The following is an 18912-nucleotide window of genomic DNA, read 5'->3' on the forward strand; positions in this document are numbered from 1 at the left end:
TCTGCTAAGGTCAGGAACATGGCAGGGATGTCCATTATCACCACTGCTATTCAACATAGTACTAGAAGTCCTAGCCTCAGCAATAAGACAACAAAAGTAAATTAAAGGCATCCAAATCAGCAAAGAAGAAGTCAAACTATCACTCTTTGCAGATATGATACTATATGTGGAAAATTCAAAAGACTCCACTCCAAAACTGCTAGAACTTGTACAGGAGTTCAGTAAAGTGTCAGGATATAAAATCAATGCATATAAAATCAGTAGCATTTCTTTACACCAACAACAAGACAGAAGAAAGAGAAATTAAGGAGTCAATTCCATTTACAATTGCACCCAAAACCATAAGATACCTAGAAATAAACCTAACCAAAGAAGCAAAGAATCTATACTCAGAAAACTATAAAGTACTCATGAAAGAAATTGAGGAAGACACAAAGAAATGGAAAAATGTTCCATGCTCCTGGATTGGAAGAACAAATATTGTGAAAATGTCTATGCTACCTAAAGCAATCTACACATTTAATGCAATCCTTATCAAAATCCCATCCATTTCCATATATGGAACAAATAATCCTAAAATGTATATGGAACCAGAAAAGACCTCGAATAGCCAAAGCAATATTGAAAAATAAAGCCAAAGTTGGTGGCATCACAATTCCAGACTTCAAGCTCTATTACCAAGCTGTCATCATCAAGACAGCATGGTACTGGCACAAAAACAGACACACAGATCAAGGGAACAGAATAGAGAGCCCAGAAATAGACCCTGAACTCTATGGTGAACTAATCTTTGACAAAGCAGGATTGAATGTCCAATGGAAAAAAGACAGCCTCTTCAACAAATGGTGTTGGGAAAATTGGACAGCCACATGCAGAAAAATGAAATTGGACCATTTCCTCACACCACACATGAAAATAGACTCAAAATGGTTGAAGGACCTCAATGTGAGAAAGGAATCCATCAAAATCCTTGAGGAGAACACAGGCAGCAACCTCTTCGACCTCAGCCCCAGCAACTTCTTCCTAGGAACATCACCAAAAGCAAGGGAAGCAAGGACAAAAATGAACTATTGGGACTTCATCAAGATCAAAAGCTTTTACACAGCAAATGAAACAGTTAATAAAACCAAAAGACAACTGACAGAATAGGAGAAGATATTTGCAAACGACATACCAGATAAAGGGCTAGTATCCAAAATCTATAAAGAGCTTAGCAAACTCAACACCCAAAGAACAAATAATCCAATCAAGAAATGGGCAGAGGACATGAACAGACATTTCTGCAAAGAAGACATCCAGATGACCAACAGACACATGAAAGAGTGCTCCACATCACTCAGCATCAGGGAAATACAAATCAAAACCACAATGAAATACCACCTCACACCAGTCAGAATGGCTAAAATTAACAAGTCAGGGAATGACAGATGCTGGCGAGGATGCAGAGAAAGGGGAACCCTCCTACACTGTTGGTGGGAATGCAAGCTGGAGCAACCACTCTGGAAAACAGCATGGAGGTTCCTCAACAAGTTGAAAATAGAGCTAACTTATGACCCAGCAATTGCACTACTGGGTATTTACCCTAAAGATACAAACGTAGTGATCCGAAGGGGCTCATGCACCCGAATGTTTATATCAGCAATGTACACAATAGCCAAACTATGGAAAGAACCTTGATGTCCATCAACAGATGAATGGATAAAGAAGATGTGGGGTGTGTGTGTGTGTGTATACACACACACACACACACAATGGAATACTATACAGCCATCAAAAGAAATGAAATCTTGCCATTTGCAACAACGTGGATGGAACTAGAGGGTATTATGCTTAGCGAAATAAGTCAATTGGAGAAAAACAACTATCATATGATCTCCCTGATATGAGGAAGTGAAGATGCAATGTGGGGGGTTTGGCTGTAGGAAAAGAATAAATGAAACAAGATGGGATTGGGAGGGAGACAAACCATCAGAGACTCTTAATCTCACAAAACAGAGGGTTGCGGGGGGGAGGGGGGTCAGGAGAGGGTGGTGGGGTTATGGACATTGGGGAGGGTATGTGCTATGGTGAGTGCTGTGAAGTGTGTAAGCCTGACAATTCACAGACCTGTACCCCTGGGGCTAAAAATACATTATATGTTTATAAAAAAATTTTAAAAATTATAAAAAAAAGTTTGATATTGGTTAAAGTTTCCACCCACTCGTTCTTCCTGATTAAACTCAATGCCCAAACCATATCTCAGTACTACCTGTACTGCTTCTAGCCTTCTGTATGGGGACTGGAAAACTGCAAGACTCTGAGCAGGTATGGCCCCTGAGGTATGTTCTTATCAGAGGCAGACAAATAGGAAAATGTGCCCACTGCCTGGGCTCAAAATTTGGGAATTTGAGGGCCACTCTCCTCCAGCAATTGAAAGCTAAGAAGGCAGAAGTTGTAGTTTGAATTTAAAAATTCACTCATAACATCCCTGGGGTTTGATGTCAAAAATCTTAGTGATCAACAACACAGTTTTAAAATAAGACACACACCACTCCCTTAATGATTTTGGTGTTATTGTCAAAAGCCAGAAAGTTCTGTAAGAAATGAGCATCAAATAAAAGAATTTACATAATTAATGTAATTGTTAATTACATTAATTAATTCTTCCACAACAGGAAAAAAATAGGATTACATACTCATTCAGGAACTGCAGTATAAATGTATTTCTATTCTCCATTTGAGAAAAAAAAGAAAATATTAGTACACAATTACTTAAGCTAAATTAGCCCTGCGGACAAGGTCCATTCAAGTCTTTCTGCATCCTATCATCATGCGTGACCGTGCTTCCTTCTGAAATTACTTCAATTGTCTGGTTGTTTTAGTCTGTCTCTCCCAACTAGAATGTAAGTTCTATAAGAACAAGAGATACTGACTCTCTTTCTCTCTAACTGAATCCCCAGGACCCAAAGATTTATGGGCACATAATAGATGGTCAGTTAATATCTGCTAAATGAATTAATGGTGGGTAATTGGGTTAATGGATCTATCAGCAGATAGAGGCATGGTATCCTTTGATTTTAGCTTTTCCCTAACACAAAATAAAAGTATAGGGGGTGGGAGGGAGAGGAGTCTGGCTGTGCAGCCCAACAATCATGATTAATCCTGTAATAATTAAACAATATCCAGACAAAAGTAGTTTTCACTGTCTGCATTAGCTACCACCATTGATCAGTCTCAGATGGGTCATAATTCATTCACTGTCCTTCTTTGGTATTGATTTTTGTCATTCTCAAATACAATTTTTCCTTTAACTTACCATTAATTAGTGTCTGTGCATCTTTCTATCCCATGGCTCTCACAGGAGCACTGGCGGAAAATATGCTACTTTAACTAAATTAACCAGGATTCTGGCACCAAATGTTAGAATTACCCAGCCTTTTCCCATGGATGGGGGTGGTCCAATATTGCACAACTGTTCTTTAGAACAAAGCCAGCATAGAACAAGATTTCAAGGGCCACTTGTATGTTTTATATGAGCCTCTGGGGTAGGATAGTTTCATTTGTCTTGGAAATCTCTCTTTCTCATCTCAAGAGAGCAGCCTTTGGTTAGGGCCCTAGAATTAAACACAGTGGGTTATGTCTCCAACTTTGAACAGCCCCTGTCATGTCAGGAGCAGCTGGACAATGGGAACCACACTGAAAAAGGAAAATGATTCTGGAACCTCCTAATTCCAAATAACAGTGGGTTGTGTTTTTTTCCCCAAGTCCTGGACAGTATTTCTCTGTGTCCTTCGTTTGGGTCATGGGTATCTCACCTTATTTGGCCCCTTCCACAACCCAGCACCAACAGTTAGAAAGTTTTCATCTTTTCATTAAGCTTTTGGCTAATTGTAATCAGTAGATGATCATCACATGATTCCCTCAAATTAAAAAAAAAAGTATAGATTTAAGTGTATATATCTGATAATGATCTTCCAATTAGTAACCAAGGGAAGTGTTTCTACTCCTTCCTTGGTGGTGTTTCTGTGTGGTCCCTTCATGGCATGCTCCCCTGCTATCCCTGGGCCTTGGCCTCTTCCTGTCTGACCAGCCCCTGTCTTCACCCTCCCACAGCCTATTCGCAACAGCAGGAGGAAGTGGGGGCTCCTGTGCCTGCCAAACTTCCTCAACGGGAAGTTTGATGGTTCTGGCCTGGATGGACAGTGGCATTTTGAAGGTGTGACTATAATTACTGTTGAGCAGGTGACTGATAAGGTAGGCAGGAAACGTCCATTAGTTTCCAATTTTTCAGTTTCAATTAAGAAGGCGTGTCATTTTGGAATACCATTTTTTTTTTTAATCTTTCAAGGAGAGAAGCAATTCTGTATTATTTCTGCCCAGGGCACAACCTGTGTTGTGTTGTGCAGTTGGGCCCAGGGCAGCAGCTCCTCGCTGGTGTGAGTCACAGTGAGGGCAGCCTCCATAGGCTCCATGGTCCCTTTACCAGTCCCCCACCCACGTGCTAGTCATCCTCTCCAGCATGCACCAAGCAAGCCAACGTTTCCTATCCCCAATCTTCCAATCTCCAGCTTGGACAGAGCCCAGGAAAGACCTGACCTTGTTTTCCAGGTCCCATAATTCTGCATGCCCAAAATATGTTAATATAAAAATACCAAATGGTTTCACTCATATGTAGAACTTAAGAAACAAAACATATCAGGGGAGGGGGAGAAAAAAGAGAGAGCAAAATAAACCATAAGAGACTCTTAACTATGGAGAAGCAACTGAAGGTTGATGGAAGGAGGTGGGTGGGGGATGGGCTAGTTGGGGGATGGGGATTAAGGAGGGCACTTGGTGTGATGAGCACTGGGTGTTGTATGTAAGTGATGAATTCCTAAATTCTACTCCTGAAACCAGTATTACACTGTATGTTAACCAACTAGAATTTAAATTAAAAAATTGAAATTAAAAAGAAAGAAAGAAAGTAACGATCAAACCATAGACATTATGTACTTGAAGCACACTTCACTTCCTCTTTCCATCTGCTTCTCATTATTGGCCGTAATTGAATCTTGAGGAGAGAACTCACATTAGTTGTGTTGAACAATTAACAGAACGTCTTGTAAACTTGATTAGAAACTCATGTGTGCTTTTCCTTGGCACGATTCCTATTATTTTTCCCTTTTGAGTATTATTATGGACTTCTGACTCTTTGTATAGGTTCAACTTGCTTCATTGACCACAATTACTGTTTTTAGGATGGTACAGTTGTTCCTTTGTGGTCTTTGTGGACCCTCCATGGTTCAAAATACATCTTTTTAACACTACCTTAGCCATCTCCGAGAGTCTTTGGCAAAATGTTTCCTTTCTCTTTTTGAATTATGAATTTTTCTTGTTCCTAAGCCTAGCATAGCAACTCTTCTTGGAATCATGATTTTTTAAATTAATTTTATTTAATTTATTTAAGCAAATTATGCATGAGAGACTAAAATCTGGCCTCCTGGAGTGCTCATTTGATGGCCCCACAGGCTGTTGTAGCAAGTGGAGCAATGCCAGAGGGCACCTTGGCCATGGAGTGAAATGACCAATCATTTCAAGACACTTGACTGGAAGTATAAATGAGGATGGACATGAAAATCAGACTACAAAAGCCTTGCCTTCTACATGTCGATGACCAAACCAGAGCAGATAAAGACCAAACACTCTGCAGCTTCGAGCTGATGGCCAGTTGCAGAGGGTGTCTGTGAGCACCAGCACATGGGGTCAAAGGCGATGACATCAGCACTTGGGAAAGAAGTCTCAGAGATGGGAGATGGGGTGCACTGACCGATAACCCAGCTGGCACAGGGTGAACATTTTCATCACCATTCGAGGGCTCCCAAGGCACAGATGCAAACTGAAAGCGTTTCTGGGAATTAGGTTACCTGCATGATCCAGGTGATCCTCTGAAGAGTCCTGACCCTCCCTCTAGCCCTGGTGTGAAGCACAACTAGAGTCTGATGGGCAGGATGGAGGACAGAGCCATGCCTTACCAACTTCTCTTCCCAGCTGCTCTCTGGCTCTTCAAAGACCCCGTTATTATCCTCCCGGGACTAGCAGAAACTCCATCTGATGTCACCAGCCAGGGTCTGGGTGAGGGAGAACCACTGGAAGATGAGATCAATTTCTTTTTGACCACGTCGCTATCATAATCCCTTTTGCTTGTAGGCAGTGAAGGGCTTTGTCACTGCAGTAAGAGAACAGATGTTCTAGATCTCAGCTGTCATTGTTACATGAGAGCTGTGCCAGCTCTAGGACACCTGGCCATCTTCCACATCCTCACCTCTTTCTTAGCAGGTTAAGGACGTGGTGGGGGCAGGGGGGACATGGGAACTGCCTGACCTATACTGGGCCACCAGGCCAAAGGAGCACCTTATTCCCACATCTTCTTTCCAGCTCCCTTGGTCCCCTATTTTTAATCTACAAAGCAGATTTGCGCTCCACAGAAATCTGGGCAGCCAACTGGCATTCTCTTCGTTTCCTTGTCCCCATCCCAACCCTGTCTTCATTCGGGAAAGGTCCTGCGGGGTCTATTTGCTAAACTAAAGGCCATCTGGTCCGTGGGATCAAGTATGTCACTAAGGGGACAGCAGCACTGCTGACACAGACGGAACTCTCTCTTCCTACGGGGCAGAAGTTAAGAACGTTGTCTCTCGCATTTGAGGGCGTAGTACTTAGTAGAGACGGGAGTTATTTAATTAAAACAGAGCAAACTTTTTCACTGCCAGGTTTGGGAAATGTACCCACTGAGAGATTTCAAAAGCAGTCAGCCACGTTTGGGGTGATTTTTTATATGTAATGTAACATGTGGTGTGAAATGTATTTGTAATATGTGTGTGTGTGTGTGTGTGTGTGTGTGTAGAGAGAGAGAGAGAGAAAGAACAAGAACAAAATTAATTCATAAGATAAGGCAAATAGGATTTGGTTCAGCAAGCACAGTCAGTTTGCACACAAAATGCTTGGAGGAGCAGAGATAGATTCTTTCCAGTTTCGACATTTCTGACAAATGCCAGAAAGAGAAGGTGCTAAGGTGGGGTCTGCACCTTGACTCACTGGCTTTGCTCCACTCATTACTATGAAGCCTTTAAGCAAAAAACCAGATCCATGTGCTCACAAATGGAAAAAATGTTGAAAAAGCACGTTGCCGACCGCGGGGCATGGCTCTCAGGCCACAGAACATAAACGAGCCAGAACGGGAGCCTGTTGCTCTCTGATGTGGCTTTTCATCTCCAGTCCTTGCTCCGGCAGGTGGTGGAAAACTATATCCTGCCAACTCCAGGCAAGCCTGATCGCTTCAGGTTTCTCTCAGAGAATTCCGGTCAATCAGGGCACTTGTGCTCTCCTCCCCTGGCCTCCCCAGAGAGACGACTTGGGTCTCTGGAGCCCTCCCTCGTGCCACGGCCAAAAATGCAGGTCCCCTCTCCTCCCAAAACCTCAGATTTGTTTTGAAGGGTCAGATATCCCACCAACCAGAGCGGGGACAGCTGGTTCTCCTCCAATGTCCATTGTCACCACTTCCTTGGTAATGAAACCCCAGTTTTATGTGAGGTCCACAAGCCCCCTGGTTTCCTGTTCTCTCTAGATGTGCTGCTGGCTGGTGAGACACAGGGCCTAAAGGAAGACCGTCCTCCTCCTTGTCCCCCATCTCCTGTGATGCATATACCCGAGGTAGGGGTGGCTGTAACCAGTGATTTCCAGAAGCCACCTGGGGAGGGAAGTCCTGCGCAGCACAGCAGTGAACCAGCGGCATTGGCCCCGCTCTGTGCCACCCCACCAGCTCTGGGGGCCATCCTCCAACTTCTTAAACATGAGAAAGAAATAAACTATCTTGTGAAAGACCTTGATATTTGGAAGATTCTGGTAACTCAGAGGCAAACTTAAGCCAGACTTCACCCTTGGGAGCCAGAATAGGAGGACCAGACCCCAGAACATGTTCTCAAAGACCAGCACCTGGCCCTTCAGCTTTTCTCTCCGTGGCCCTCCGGGCCCAGAGCACTGTTGTCTCTTCCCCTGATGGGCGGGAGATGCCTTCTGTCCTGTCCTGAATCTCCACCAGCCTGAGCAGACAACCTAGGTGCCAAGACCTGCATCTTTTGCTTTCTGGCTTATCTGTGACAGCTCAGCGTGGGGCGATAGCTGCTGTTCATGGCAGCCAGAGTTGGGGTGCAGAAGGGGAGTGGGGGGAGATGCACATCCTTCGTGCTCCCAGACTCAGCTTGCCCGATATTCCCAATATTCCCTGCCATTCGGGTATTGAGAGGCAAGATGGAGACTCAGCCCGCTCTCAGCAGTGCCCCCGTGTGAGGTCAGGTGGGGAGTGAGCACCTGATCCTCCCTCCATATGATTCTGCCAGATGGTGGGTTTTGAAGTGATTTTCTTTGTGTGTGTATGTTTCTTGGTGTTTTTAAGTTTTAAAAATCAAGAGGCAGGAGTCAGGAAAGGTGCAGTTTGATAATTGTGGAGAACTTCCACAGCCCTCGCCAATGGGGTCCAGAAGATCTAAAGTCAAGGCCCAGTTCCTTGCTTTATTAGCACAAGCCACTTACCATCTCTGAATTTAGCTTTCTCAATTTTGAAATGCAGATAATAATACCAGCTTTAAAATGTTGCCATGGGGCACCTGGGTGGTGTCCGACTCTTGCTCTCAGCTCGGGTCGTGATCTCGTGGGTCTTGGGATCAAGCCCTGCATCAGGATGCTTGCTCAGTGGGGAGTCTGCTTGAGATTCTTGCTCCCTCTCCCTCTGCCCCCCACCAAATAAATCTTAAAAAATAAAAATACAATAAATAAAATGTTATTGCCGTGACTGAATGAGCTCCCATCTGTGAATGCATCTTTGAAAGGTGTCTTTGTACGAATCCTAACCCCACGTCTCTGATTTGCTCTGGCGACATCTGAGAACATCAGGCATTCAACCTTCACCTTCACAGACGACATAGAGGTGGAGCAGACACTAGGACACAACCAGGCACAGGGAGGGAGCTGGTCGGATGGCTCGGTTTCCTCTCCAGCTAGAGACAATTGACTCCCGTGTATGATACAGATACAGGGCCCATGTTACATGGAGCCTGACGTGATGTCCCCAGGTGATGCTCTTCAGCTTTCCATATCCTTCTCACCACATCCTCAGAGCCACCTGGAGGTGGGCGCCAGGAGGACACAGAGGCTTGGACAGTTAAAGAGCTTGCTTCCATCCATAAAATCAGCAGATGGTGGAGGAGATGTGGGAACCACTTCTGGGTCATAGCAGAGTCCAGGCTCTTCCCATGACTTCATGTCGCCTCACTAAGGCGCCATGTCCTAGGCGCAAGGCTGGAAGTGGGGCTTCCTGCCCTGCCATCACACCCGCCCCTCTTGGGCAGTGTCCCAGGTCCTCCAGTCCTCACTTGCTTTTACGTAATGAGTGGCCCCATCCCCATCACTTGAGGACCAATGTGTGGTTTCCCTTCTTCCATCTTCCCTTCTGCCATCTCAGTGATTGGCCTTCAAGACCCACAGTATGAAATCTCTAAAGGTTGCATGTTAGGCACTGAAGACATGTTTGGGGCAGGGCTGGGGAGGTGATTTTCCAGATCCTCCTCATGTCCCTCCATCCGCTGAGAAGCTCAGCTGCCTTGTTCCTCCACGCCCACCAGCACAACATGACTCACCTCCCAGGGAGCTCCTGGGAGTTCCTGGTTGGGCCATTGGAAGCGTAGCCTGCCTGCAGCTGTCTGCGGGCTTTTCTGAGAGCCCAGGATGACCAAGGCACACAGCAGGCACTCATCACTTGTTTGCTGAACTCATAGTACCCCATAACCTTGCCCCCCAGAGGAGGAGCCCAGGGGCCTCACTCCACGTCCTCACAGGAGGTCCTTAGATGTCCTGACACTTGTGTCACACCTTCCCAGCTCTCCCAGTACTTAGACATCACCTATCTCTGTGACCGACTTCTCTCCGCCTTCACACTACCTGACAATCCCCCCCTCCACCCTCACTCCGTCTGGATTGACGGTGGCTCCATTGTGGCCACACGGAGGGCGGCGAGGAGGAAAGGACAGCCTGTGCCTCTCCCTGACAAGACAGGCAACATTTAAATACACTTTCTGTAGGTGGGCTCCACTTAAAACCTGGTCACCAGGACCAAGCCTCCCTGCCCCCCACCACTCCCAGGAGAGCAGGTGAACATACATGCCTGAGGAGGAGGCTCCTCAGCGCCCCCTCCACACACACACTCTCTCTTCTTTGTCTAAAGCCTCCTCAGAAGTTTCATCAGAGGCTAAGAAAGATCAGAGAGGACATGTAAGAAAACAATTTGAAGTCCACAGTTTACATATTTGTTACCAGTGAAGAGTATATATGTTATGGTCGGAAAGATAAGATATTGGGGAAGGGACTTGCTGGAGGGAAACAGAAATGAAGCACTGGTCCCCTCCATGTATCCAGATGGGTTTTAAAATAGAATTCAGAAGACATGGCTTCAACATGGCTTTGACATGGCTTCCCTTCCCTTCCTTTCCCTTCCCTTCCGTTCCTGTCAAGTGCAAAGCTTCAGGTTCCAAGTAACCAATGTCCATTCTCAAAGGAAGACCAAATGCTGCTTATACCTGACCGCCATGGTTTCATGTCCTGGAGACCATCACTGAGCTTAGCCCATTAGGCCAGAAGTGTTTGTAACACAAGCACCTGTCTTTCACCCGCCTTTTTTCACCTGGCCTCCCATTCACATTAGAAACTTTGTTTCCCAATGTGCTCTGAAGGCTGGCTATCATGTTGTTTGGTTTATCTCACAGGTAAAGAAATTTTAATATAAACCTTCTGGTGTACTCTAGGAACAAAATCACTTCTTCGACCAGAACAGGAACCATTTATAACTCACAGTACACCGAACTCCTTTTGATGTATTTACTAGAATATTTTGCAGTTGGCATAGGAGTTAAACTTCTAGAATCACCATCAAGAACAAAAACCAAGAGTGAAATCAAATACAATATTCCTGGAGCAAAGGGGACAAAAACTGCTTCCTAAAAATGTTACAGTTCTTCTAGCCTTCAGAGAAGGATCATATTTCCAACATGATTCAGGTACCATTTGCAGGAAGTGCCGCCATATTTGAAAACAAAGTGCCCTTCAAGAAGGCAACATATTAAAATACTTTTGCCAAGATAGATACTACAGATACAATGACATTTGCTTTCAAATAGTGAATAAAACAACACTGCCTTTAGGAAACCAGTGACAGAGGCCTCTTTTATAGTAATATTTAAATTCTATTGGATCTTCCAAATATTTCAGATAATTAAATAACTGGTAACCACCGATAGTTCTCGCCAGGAAAAGTAAGTAGATAAAAGATAGGGCTTTGGGAGATTTCAAAGAAAGAAAATAAAGCAAAGCACATTTAGTGTTCTTTAGGCTATTGGTTTAGGGGCAGGCAAGTGTGAGGAAGAGCACAGAGAAATCAGGGTTTCTTTTCTTCAGATGAAAACCCCATCTTCCTCTCTGCCACTCAGTCCCTGTGAAGCATCTCTCTCAGGTGCCAGCACGTTCTGATGTTTGGATCTGAAGGTAAATCGTGTTTTCTTTGGGCTTTGCTATCCTGTAGGAGCCAAAAATAAAAGTGAAAGTTAAAATAAACAGTCAATGTTTTGATTTTGATTAAGAAACTATTGCAGGGCTCCTGGGGGGCTCAGTTGGTTAAGTGTCTGACTCTTGGTTTCAGCTCAGGTCATGATCTCAGGATCGTGGGATCAGGTCCCGTGTTGGGCTCGTGCTCAGCTCGGAGTCTGCGTAAGACTCTTTCTCCCTCTGTCCCTTCCCCCTGCTCTCTCTGTCAAATAAATAAATCTTTAAAAAAAGAAAGAGAGAGAGAAGGAAAGAAGGAAAAAACTATTGCCAAAAAAGAAAGAAAGAAAAAGGAAAGGAAAGAAAGAAGAAACTATTGCAAAGCTGTCTGTGGGAATAAATCTCAAAACAAAAGGTGGAAATGAGATTAGCAAGCAACAGAGGCCAGCAGAGGGCGGTCTCAAGAATGAGCAGGTGTCTATGGACAAATTGTACTGAAATGGCTTAAAATCTGCTAATCAACATTAGCTCTCTGTGTTTACAGTTAAAATAGAATGTTTGTTTCTTATCAGTACTGAGACACCCAGAATTTCTCAAAGTCAGGTTTAGTTAGCACTTAAATGCACTTGGTTGGCGGAGTTTATTAAAAGCACAGATTTCCTGGGTCCCACCCTTCATTTACTAAGTCAAAAACCTTAGAAGACGGCCCAGGAATCTGCATTTCAGTAAACTTCTTTTTTGGTGATTCTTCTGCATACCTAGTTTTGAGACTCACCAAGGAGTTCACACAAGATGCGAGAAGAATGGAGAAAAAAAATGGCACACACCTACTGTGTGCCAGGCGATCGCTTGGTCATCTACTTTATCTTAAAATAATAAAATGTCATCTACTTTATCTTCAATAAAAAATAAAATGTCACCTACTTTACCTTACTGCATTTTCCCAGCAACCCTCCAAACTGAGTACTAGTGTGGCTCTTTCTCAGGCAAAGAAGTTCACTCTCTGTGAGTTTCAGCAACATCCCCAAAGTCACATGGACACGTGGATGACTGGATTTGAGTCCATGTCTCTCTGACGCCACAGACCATTGTCTCTCCTCATCACAGGGACACATGTGTCTTTCCTATGGAATCCACAGAATGAGTCTGGAGGGGAAGCTAAGTGGCCACCTCCTCGAGCACTGTTTATTCCTTTCCTTTCTTACCACTTTAAGAGTAGCATCTGAGGGGCATCTGGGTGGCTCAGTCCGTTAAGTGTCCGACTCTTGCTTTCAGCTCAGGACGGGAGCTCAAGGTCATGGGATCCAGCTCCCATTGGGCCGCGTGCTCAGCAGAGAGTCTGCTGGAGCTTCTCTGCTTCTCCCTCTGGCCCTTACCCCCATACTCACTCTCACTCTATCTATCTCTCTTTCTCAAAAAACAAAAAATGAAAAGAGAAGCATCTGAGGCTCCATTAAAGCACTTGTCCCTGGTACAGGAATGAATGTTTTAAATTGTTCTCTTTTGTAAAGAGAGTCACTAAAGAGCCTGAACCAACAATTGTTGAAAGGACAGAAGATTGATTTAAAAAACGTTCCCAACACAGAGCAGTTCGCTCCAGGGATGAGCTAGGGACTTGGTCCTCGGTCAGTCAGCATCTCAGACACAGATTCTCCATCCCACAGTTTAGAACAGATAACCGACCACTAAAAACACGTAATTGTGCTCTCCAGTCTCTCCTTACCCAAAGCCACTGGTTGTTTGTTTTTCTCTCCAGCAACTCTAGGAGTAATAAAAAATGCACACCATACCTGCAAAGCTCCTACACCCTTAAGACCAAGAGAGGACATGGAGGCACAGGGCCCTGAGTCCCTGAGCACCATGGCCTTACCTCCCGAGGTTCTCTGCATCTTCAATGGTCTCTGGCAAGGTGACACCTTTGGTCTCAGGAAGAAGCAACGTCACTCCTCCAGCAACCAGGCCCAACACCGCTTCAAAGGAAACAGAGTTCACATAGAGCCCTTAGAACACAGCCAATGGCATTCCGAGGGATGCCAGCCGCTAACTAAAGGTTAACCAGGTAATGAACCTGGTTTTTAGAAGTCAGGAGCATCTCGGGAAAAAGTTGAACAATAGGATTACTGGGAAAATGTCAGAGTAAGAATAAGGAATATTGTCTTCATTTTACTTCTACATAAATTCTACCATAACTGATGTTTAAGTATTAGGGAATTTACTTATTATTATACATAATATGTATTATATTGATTATAGCTACTGTATATAAAACTATACATACTAGATAATTATAATGTATTATTTTTATATATAATACATATTATAGCTACTATAAACTATAAAATATACTATAGTTACTATATGTTAATATTATATTACTATATATGATATGAAGCATAAAGAATATATTTTGGGGGTCACCTGGGTGGCTCAGTGGGTTAAGCCTCTGCCTTCGGCTCAGGTCATGATCCCAGGGTCCTGGGATCGAGCCCCACATCAGGCTTTCTGCTCAATGGGGAGCCTGCTTCCCCCTCTCTCTGCCTACCTGTGATCTCTGTCTATCAAGTAAATAAATAAAATCTTTTAAAAAAAAAGAATATATTCTGGTCAGGGTGGGCCACTCTTGTTTCTCCCTCCCCTTTCCTCCTCCCTTCTTTCCTCCCCAATCCTTATTTCTCTCCCCTCTCTCCTCCCAAAGTCAGGTTTAGTTAGCACTTAAATGCACTTGGTTGGCGGAGTTTATTAAAAGCACAGATTTCCTGGGTCATTAAACCCCTTGGTGGGTCTGCCTGGGGCGCAGACACAGCAGCTCTCTGCACACAGACAGCAGTTTTGCCTTCTGCCAAACAGGTAAGCTGGGTCTTGGAAGACCCAAGGTCTTAGTCTGGGGAGGAGGAAAAGTGTTCTCCTCCTGCTCTAATCCAACATTATCACTAACAAAGCTAATACCTCTTTGTGTCTATTCTCAATTGTTAAGCAAAAGAAGGGTGACAATTTAGCATCTTCAAGCCTCCCACAATTACATGTTATATGCACAAAAATTGGGAGTCAAATTCCTAAGAAAGCGGGAGGCTATATCAAAATGCCTCCCAAATTTTGTCCTATGGGATGAATTATTGGGCTCTAGAACCTTAAGACGTAACATCTGGCCTGCCTTCTGGGAATGGCATCTTATCTTTCCCATGAAATAAGACAGAGTGAGCCAGGAGACGACAGAAGGGCAGGCACCGTCCTTGTCTCCTGTAAACTCACCAGAGGATATCATTCACTGGTCAAAGAGGTCTTAAGCAATCATGCTGGGCTGGAAGGAAAGAATAATGAATAACCCATGAAGTCTTACCAAACAAAATGAGTGGCAAGCCTTGCCAAACCTCCATCAGCCTGAAGACCAGGAAGGGGGTGATGATTCCACCCAGATCACACAGGGAGGAACACACCATCACCCCAAGATTCCTGGTAAAATACAGAGAACAAAAAGGATGATATGTCTGTGATTCAACTTTCCAGATGTTAACCTTATCCTAGAGCAAGAGCAGGGAGGGGAGAGAGGCTGGAGATAGAGTTAATCACCAATGACCAATGATTTTTAATTAGTCATGCCTATGTAACAGAGCATCCATAGAAACCCCAAACTATAGGTTCAGAGAGCTTCTGGGTTGGTGAAAATACCCATGTGTTGGGAGGGGAGCCCACCCCAAGTCTATGAGGACAGAATCTCCTACAGGGGACAAAAGGTCCTCCTGTGCTCAGGGGACCTTTCCAAACCTCACCCTAAGTACCTCTGCATCTGCATTTATAGCCTTTGTTATGTCCCTTATGATAATAAACCCTAAATGTAATTAAGTATTTCTCTGAGTTCTGTGAACCATGATAGCAAATTATTGAACTTGAAGAGCAGGTTATGGGAATCCTGATTTATACCAGTGAGTCAGAAGTGCAGGTGACAGCCTGAGACTTGTGCCTGGCATCAGAGGTGGGGGGGCAGTCTTGCGGGGCTGGGCCCTTAGCTTGTGGGGTCTGCTCTTAACAGTTAACCAGGGGGTTAACGTCAGAATTGAATAGGATACCCCAGTGGTGTCTGGAGACTTGGAGAATTGGTTGGTGTGAGTAGAGTTCTTTTTTCACATGAAGAGATAGGGAAGGGTAGCGAGAAGGTATTGAGAAATAGAGAACAAAGAAAGCTAGAGGGGGGAATAGAGAAAAGATCTACCTGGAAGGATCCCCTCTATCCCTTGTAATGGTCTTTGCCCTGACACCCACTCTGTCTTCTGTGAAGATGGTCACTTTTGATTATTGTTTGCATGGAATGTGCTATTCCATCTCTTTACTCTTAAACAATCTCCACCACTATATTTTTTTAAGATTATTTATTTATTTATTTGATAGACAGAGATCACAAGTAGGCAGAGAGGCAGGCAGAGAGAGAGGAAGGGAAGCAGGCTCCCCGCTGAGCAGAGAGCCTGACGTGGGGCTCGATCCCAGGACCCTGGAATCACGACCCGAGCTGAAGGCTTCAACCCACTGAGCACCCAGGTGCCCCGCCACTATATTTAGAGTGAGTTTCTTGTAAGCGGTACACAGTTGGGTCTTACTTTCTTGTCGTGTCTGACAATCTTCACCTTCTAACTGGGGTGTTTAGAACATTCATATTTCTTGTGACTATTGATAAATTTCACATTGTTTAGTGCTAGATATTTTTGTATTCCTATAAATAATCTTGACTTTGTTTTAAAAATATGGTGAAATTAGGAACAATAAACTGGGAAAAGCTTTATTCTTTAGTACATTACTTTTAAGTCTCCATTATGCTCATTTGCATAATCTCTTTCTCCCTACAATTGTAATTATAAAAGTAGTGCATTGCATTTCCTTTCCAAACCCCCACCACTACCTCATCTTAGTTGGTTATATCATTTCTTAGTGTTTGCCATTATATTTTTAAATATATTTATAACTTACTTTATCAGTGTTTAATGATATGTTTTTTCTTAGCTGGAAATAGAGGAAATTATATGCAAAATTATCTATCCCTGTTTTATGGAAAGATTGTAATAACAACAGCAGATGTTGAATTTTATTAAATGCCCTTCACTATCTAAAGAGATAATAGTATTTTTATTTTATTTTATTAAATGCCCTTCACTATCTAAAGAGATAATAGTATAGCTTTAATTTATTAGCTCTATAAAAACTCTTTCAATATACTAGCATGAATTATATTATTAGATTTTTTTAATACTGAACTGTCTTTGTGTTCCTGAATAACTCATCTTAGATATGATATATTATGATTTTAATGTCTCCACTATTCTCTTCTGATAATATGTTGTTTGGGATTTTAATCAATATTCACACATAATATTTGCCTATAGTTTCCTTATTTTCTTTATCTTTGTTGGTCTTTGATACCAATATTATTCTAGTTTTATTAAAATGTTTTTTGGGGGCACCTGGGTGGCTCAGTCAGTTAAGTGTTTGCTTTTGGCTCAGGTCATGATCTCAGGGTCCTGGGATCAGGCCCCACACTGGCTCCCTGCTCATTGAGGAGTCTGCTTCTCCCTTCCCCTCTACTGCTCCCCCTGCTTGTGCTCTCTCTCTCTGTCCAATAAATAAATAAAATCTTTAAATAAAATAAAAAATTTTTAAACCTTTCTCCTTGTTCTATATTCTAGAACAGTTTTAGTATTATTGGAGCTTTCTATGAATTAAGTGTTTTATAAACTCTCTGTGTGAGACCATTATGGATTTCCTCTTTATCATTGTTAAGGGACTTCCTTATCTTATTAAACACATTTTTGACATAAATTCAACTTTGTCTGATAAGAATATGGGTCTTGCTATATTTTTTGTTTGCATTTACTGATAAGCTTTCATGCATTCTTTTCTTTTCAACCCTTCCAAAGAAAAGTTGTACTTCAGCTATGCAGCAAAGTGTTCAGTTTTGCTTTGTAACCAAAAAAGTTTCCTTTTGTCAATAGAGGAGTTGAGCCTCATTGTATTTGTTTAAATGTCAGAAGCACTTGGGATTAATTCTGTCGTTAGCTTTTATACCATGCTCTTTATTGCTTCTAGTGTCTTCTTTTCAGTATGTGTTGGCTATGTGTATTTTTTTCTGATAATTGGAAAGTTTGTATTTTTTTAAACTGTATTTACATATATATATATATATATTAGTAACCTACATCAAATGTAGGGCTCAAATTCAGGACTCTGAGATCAAGAGTCATACAGTCTTCTGTCAGAGCTGGCCAGGGGCCCTGGAAGGTTTGCATTTTTATTCATATGTTAACCTTTATAACTTTATATAATACATTTACTGCTCTATTCCTTTAGGCAGTATTCATTAACTTCCTATTATAAACAATTACAAAATTTATATATTTCCACTTCCTCCATCCTTTCAAGCACTGCTTTCAGTAAATTATACCACTGTTTTAGTGTTTGCCTTACCCTTTACATCTTTAAGTACACCTAAAGCACTACATAATTTACCAGCTTTTTTAAAAAAAGATTTTATCTATTTATTTGAGAGAGAGAGAGAGCCCACAGGCAAGCATGGCAGAGGGTAGAGGGAAAGAGGAGAAAGAGAATCTCAAACAGACTCCCCACTGAGCTTGGAGCCTGATGTGGGACTCAATCTCACAACCTTGATACCATGACCTGAGCCAAAATCAGAAGTCAGATGCTCAACCCGCTAAGATACCCAGGCACCCATATCAGCTTTTAGTAATATGGCTTTTTCCAAGCTGGAAAAAGTATACTAAGGATACCAGATGCAACATTCCCTTTCTTTTCCCTTCCCTGTCTTCTAGCATTTCTTTAATGTCAGATTTATGACATTTACTGCTGTTCTGTTGTCAAAATCACATTCACTTTAATCCCACATTCAATGATTATCAAGCTGATAATCAACTTGATATTCTCCTTATATCTGTGACTTACAGTTTTGGCCCAATAATGTAACTAGGATATTCTTTATCATTGTTCCTTCTGAGTCCATTTTTCTGTTACACTGAGTGCCACTTCAAATCGTAGAGTCAAACCTTCTTTTATTTCCAGAAGTTTCTGGAAAGGATTTTTTATTTTCCCTTTGAGTTTTTTTGTTTCGTTATTTCAGTTGTCTTCTTTGGGACATGTGTGTGTGCGCGCATGTGTGCACATGTGCTGGTGATCTCCAAGACTTTTAAACTTTGCTTATTTCACTTTCATTTTGCAATTCTTTTTTTTTTATATATATATATTTTTTGAATTTTATTTTTCATAAACATATAATATCTATTTATCCCCAGGGGTACAGGTCTGTGAATCGCCAGGTTTACACACTTCACAGCACTCACCATAGCACATACCCTCCCCAATGTCCATAATCCCACG

At 42.7% G+C, this 18912-nt stretch overlaps 1 protein-coding gene across 1 annotated transcript in view; it reads right to left on the minus strand.

The window, feature by feature from the left end:
- Positions 1-11508: 11508 nt before the first annotated feature.
- The window catches only part of LOC111158719 (solute carrier family 22 member 1-like), a 33841-nt gene continuing 26437 nt past the window's right edge, over positions 11509-18912 (minus strand). The window contains exons 9-11 of the mRNA XM_022520946.1: positions 14879-14991; positions 13412-13511; positions 11509-11575 (exon numbers count right to left, since the gene is read on the minus strand). Of these exons, the coding sequence (XP_022376654.1) occupies positions 11509-11575; positions 13412-13511; positions 14879-14991 (280 nt within the window). The remainder of the gene's footprint in view (positions 11576-13411; positions 13512-14878; positions 14992-18912) is intronic.

The sequence above is a fragment of the Enhydra lutris genome, unplaced genomic scaffold, assembly GCF_002288905.1.
Source record: "Enhydra lutris kenyoni isolate GAN:26980312 unplaced genomic scaffold, ASM228890v2 scaffoldscaffold62, whole genome shotgun sequence".
NCBI lineage: Eukaryota > Metazoa > Chordata > Mammalia > Carnivora > Mustelidae > Enhydra > Enhydra lutris.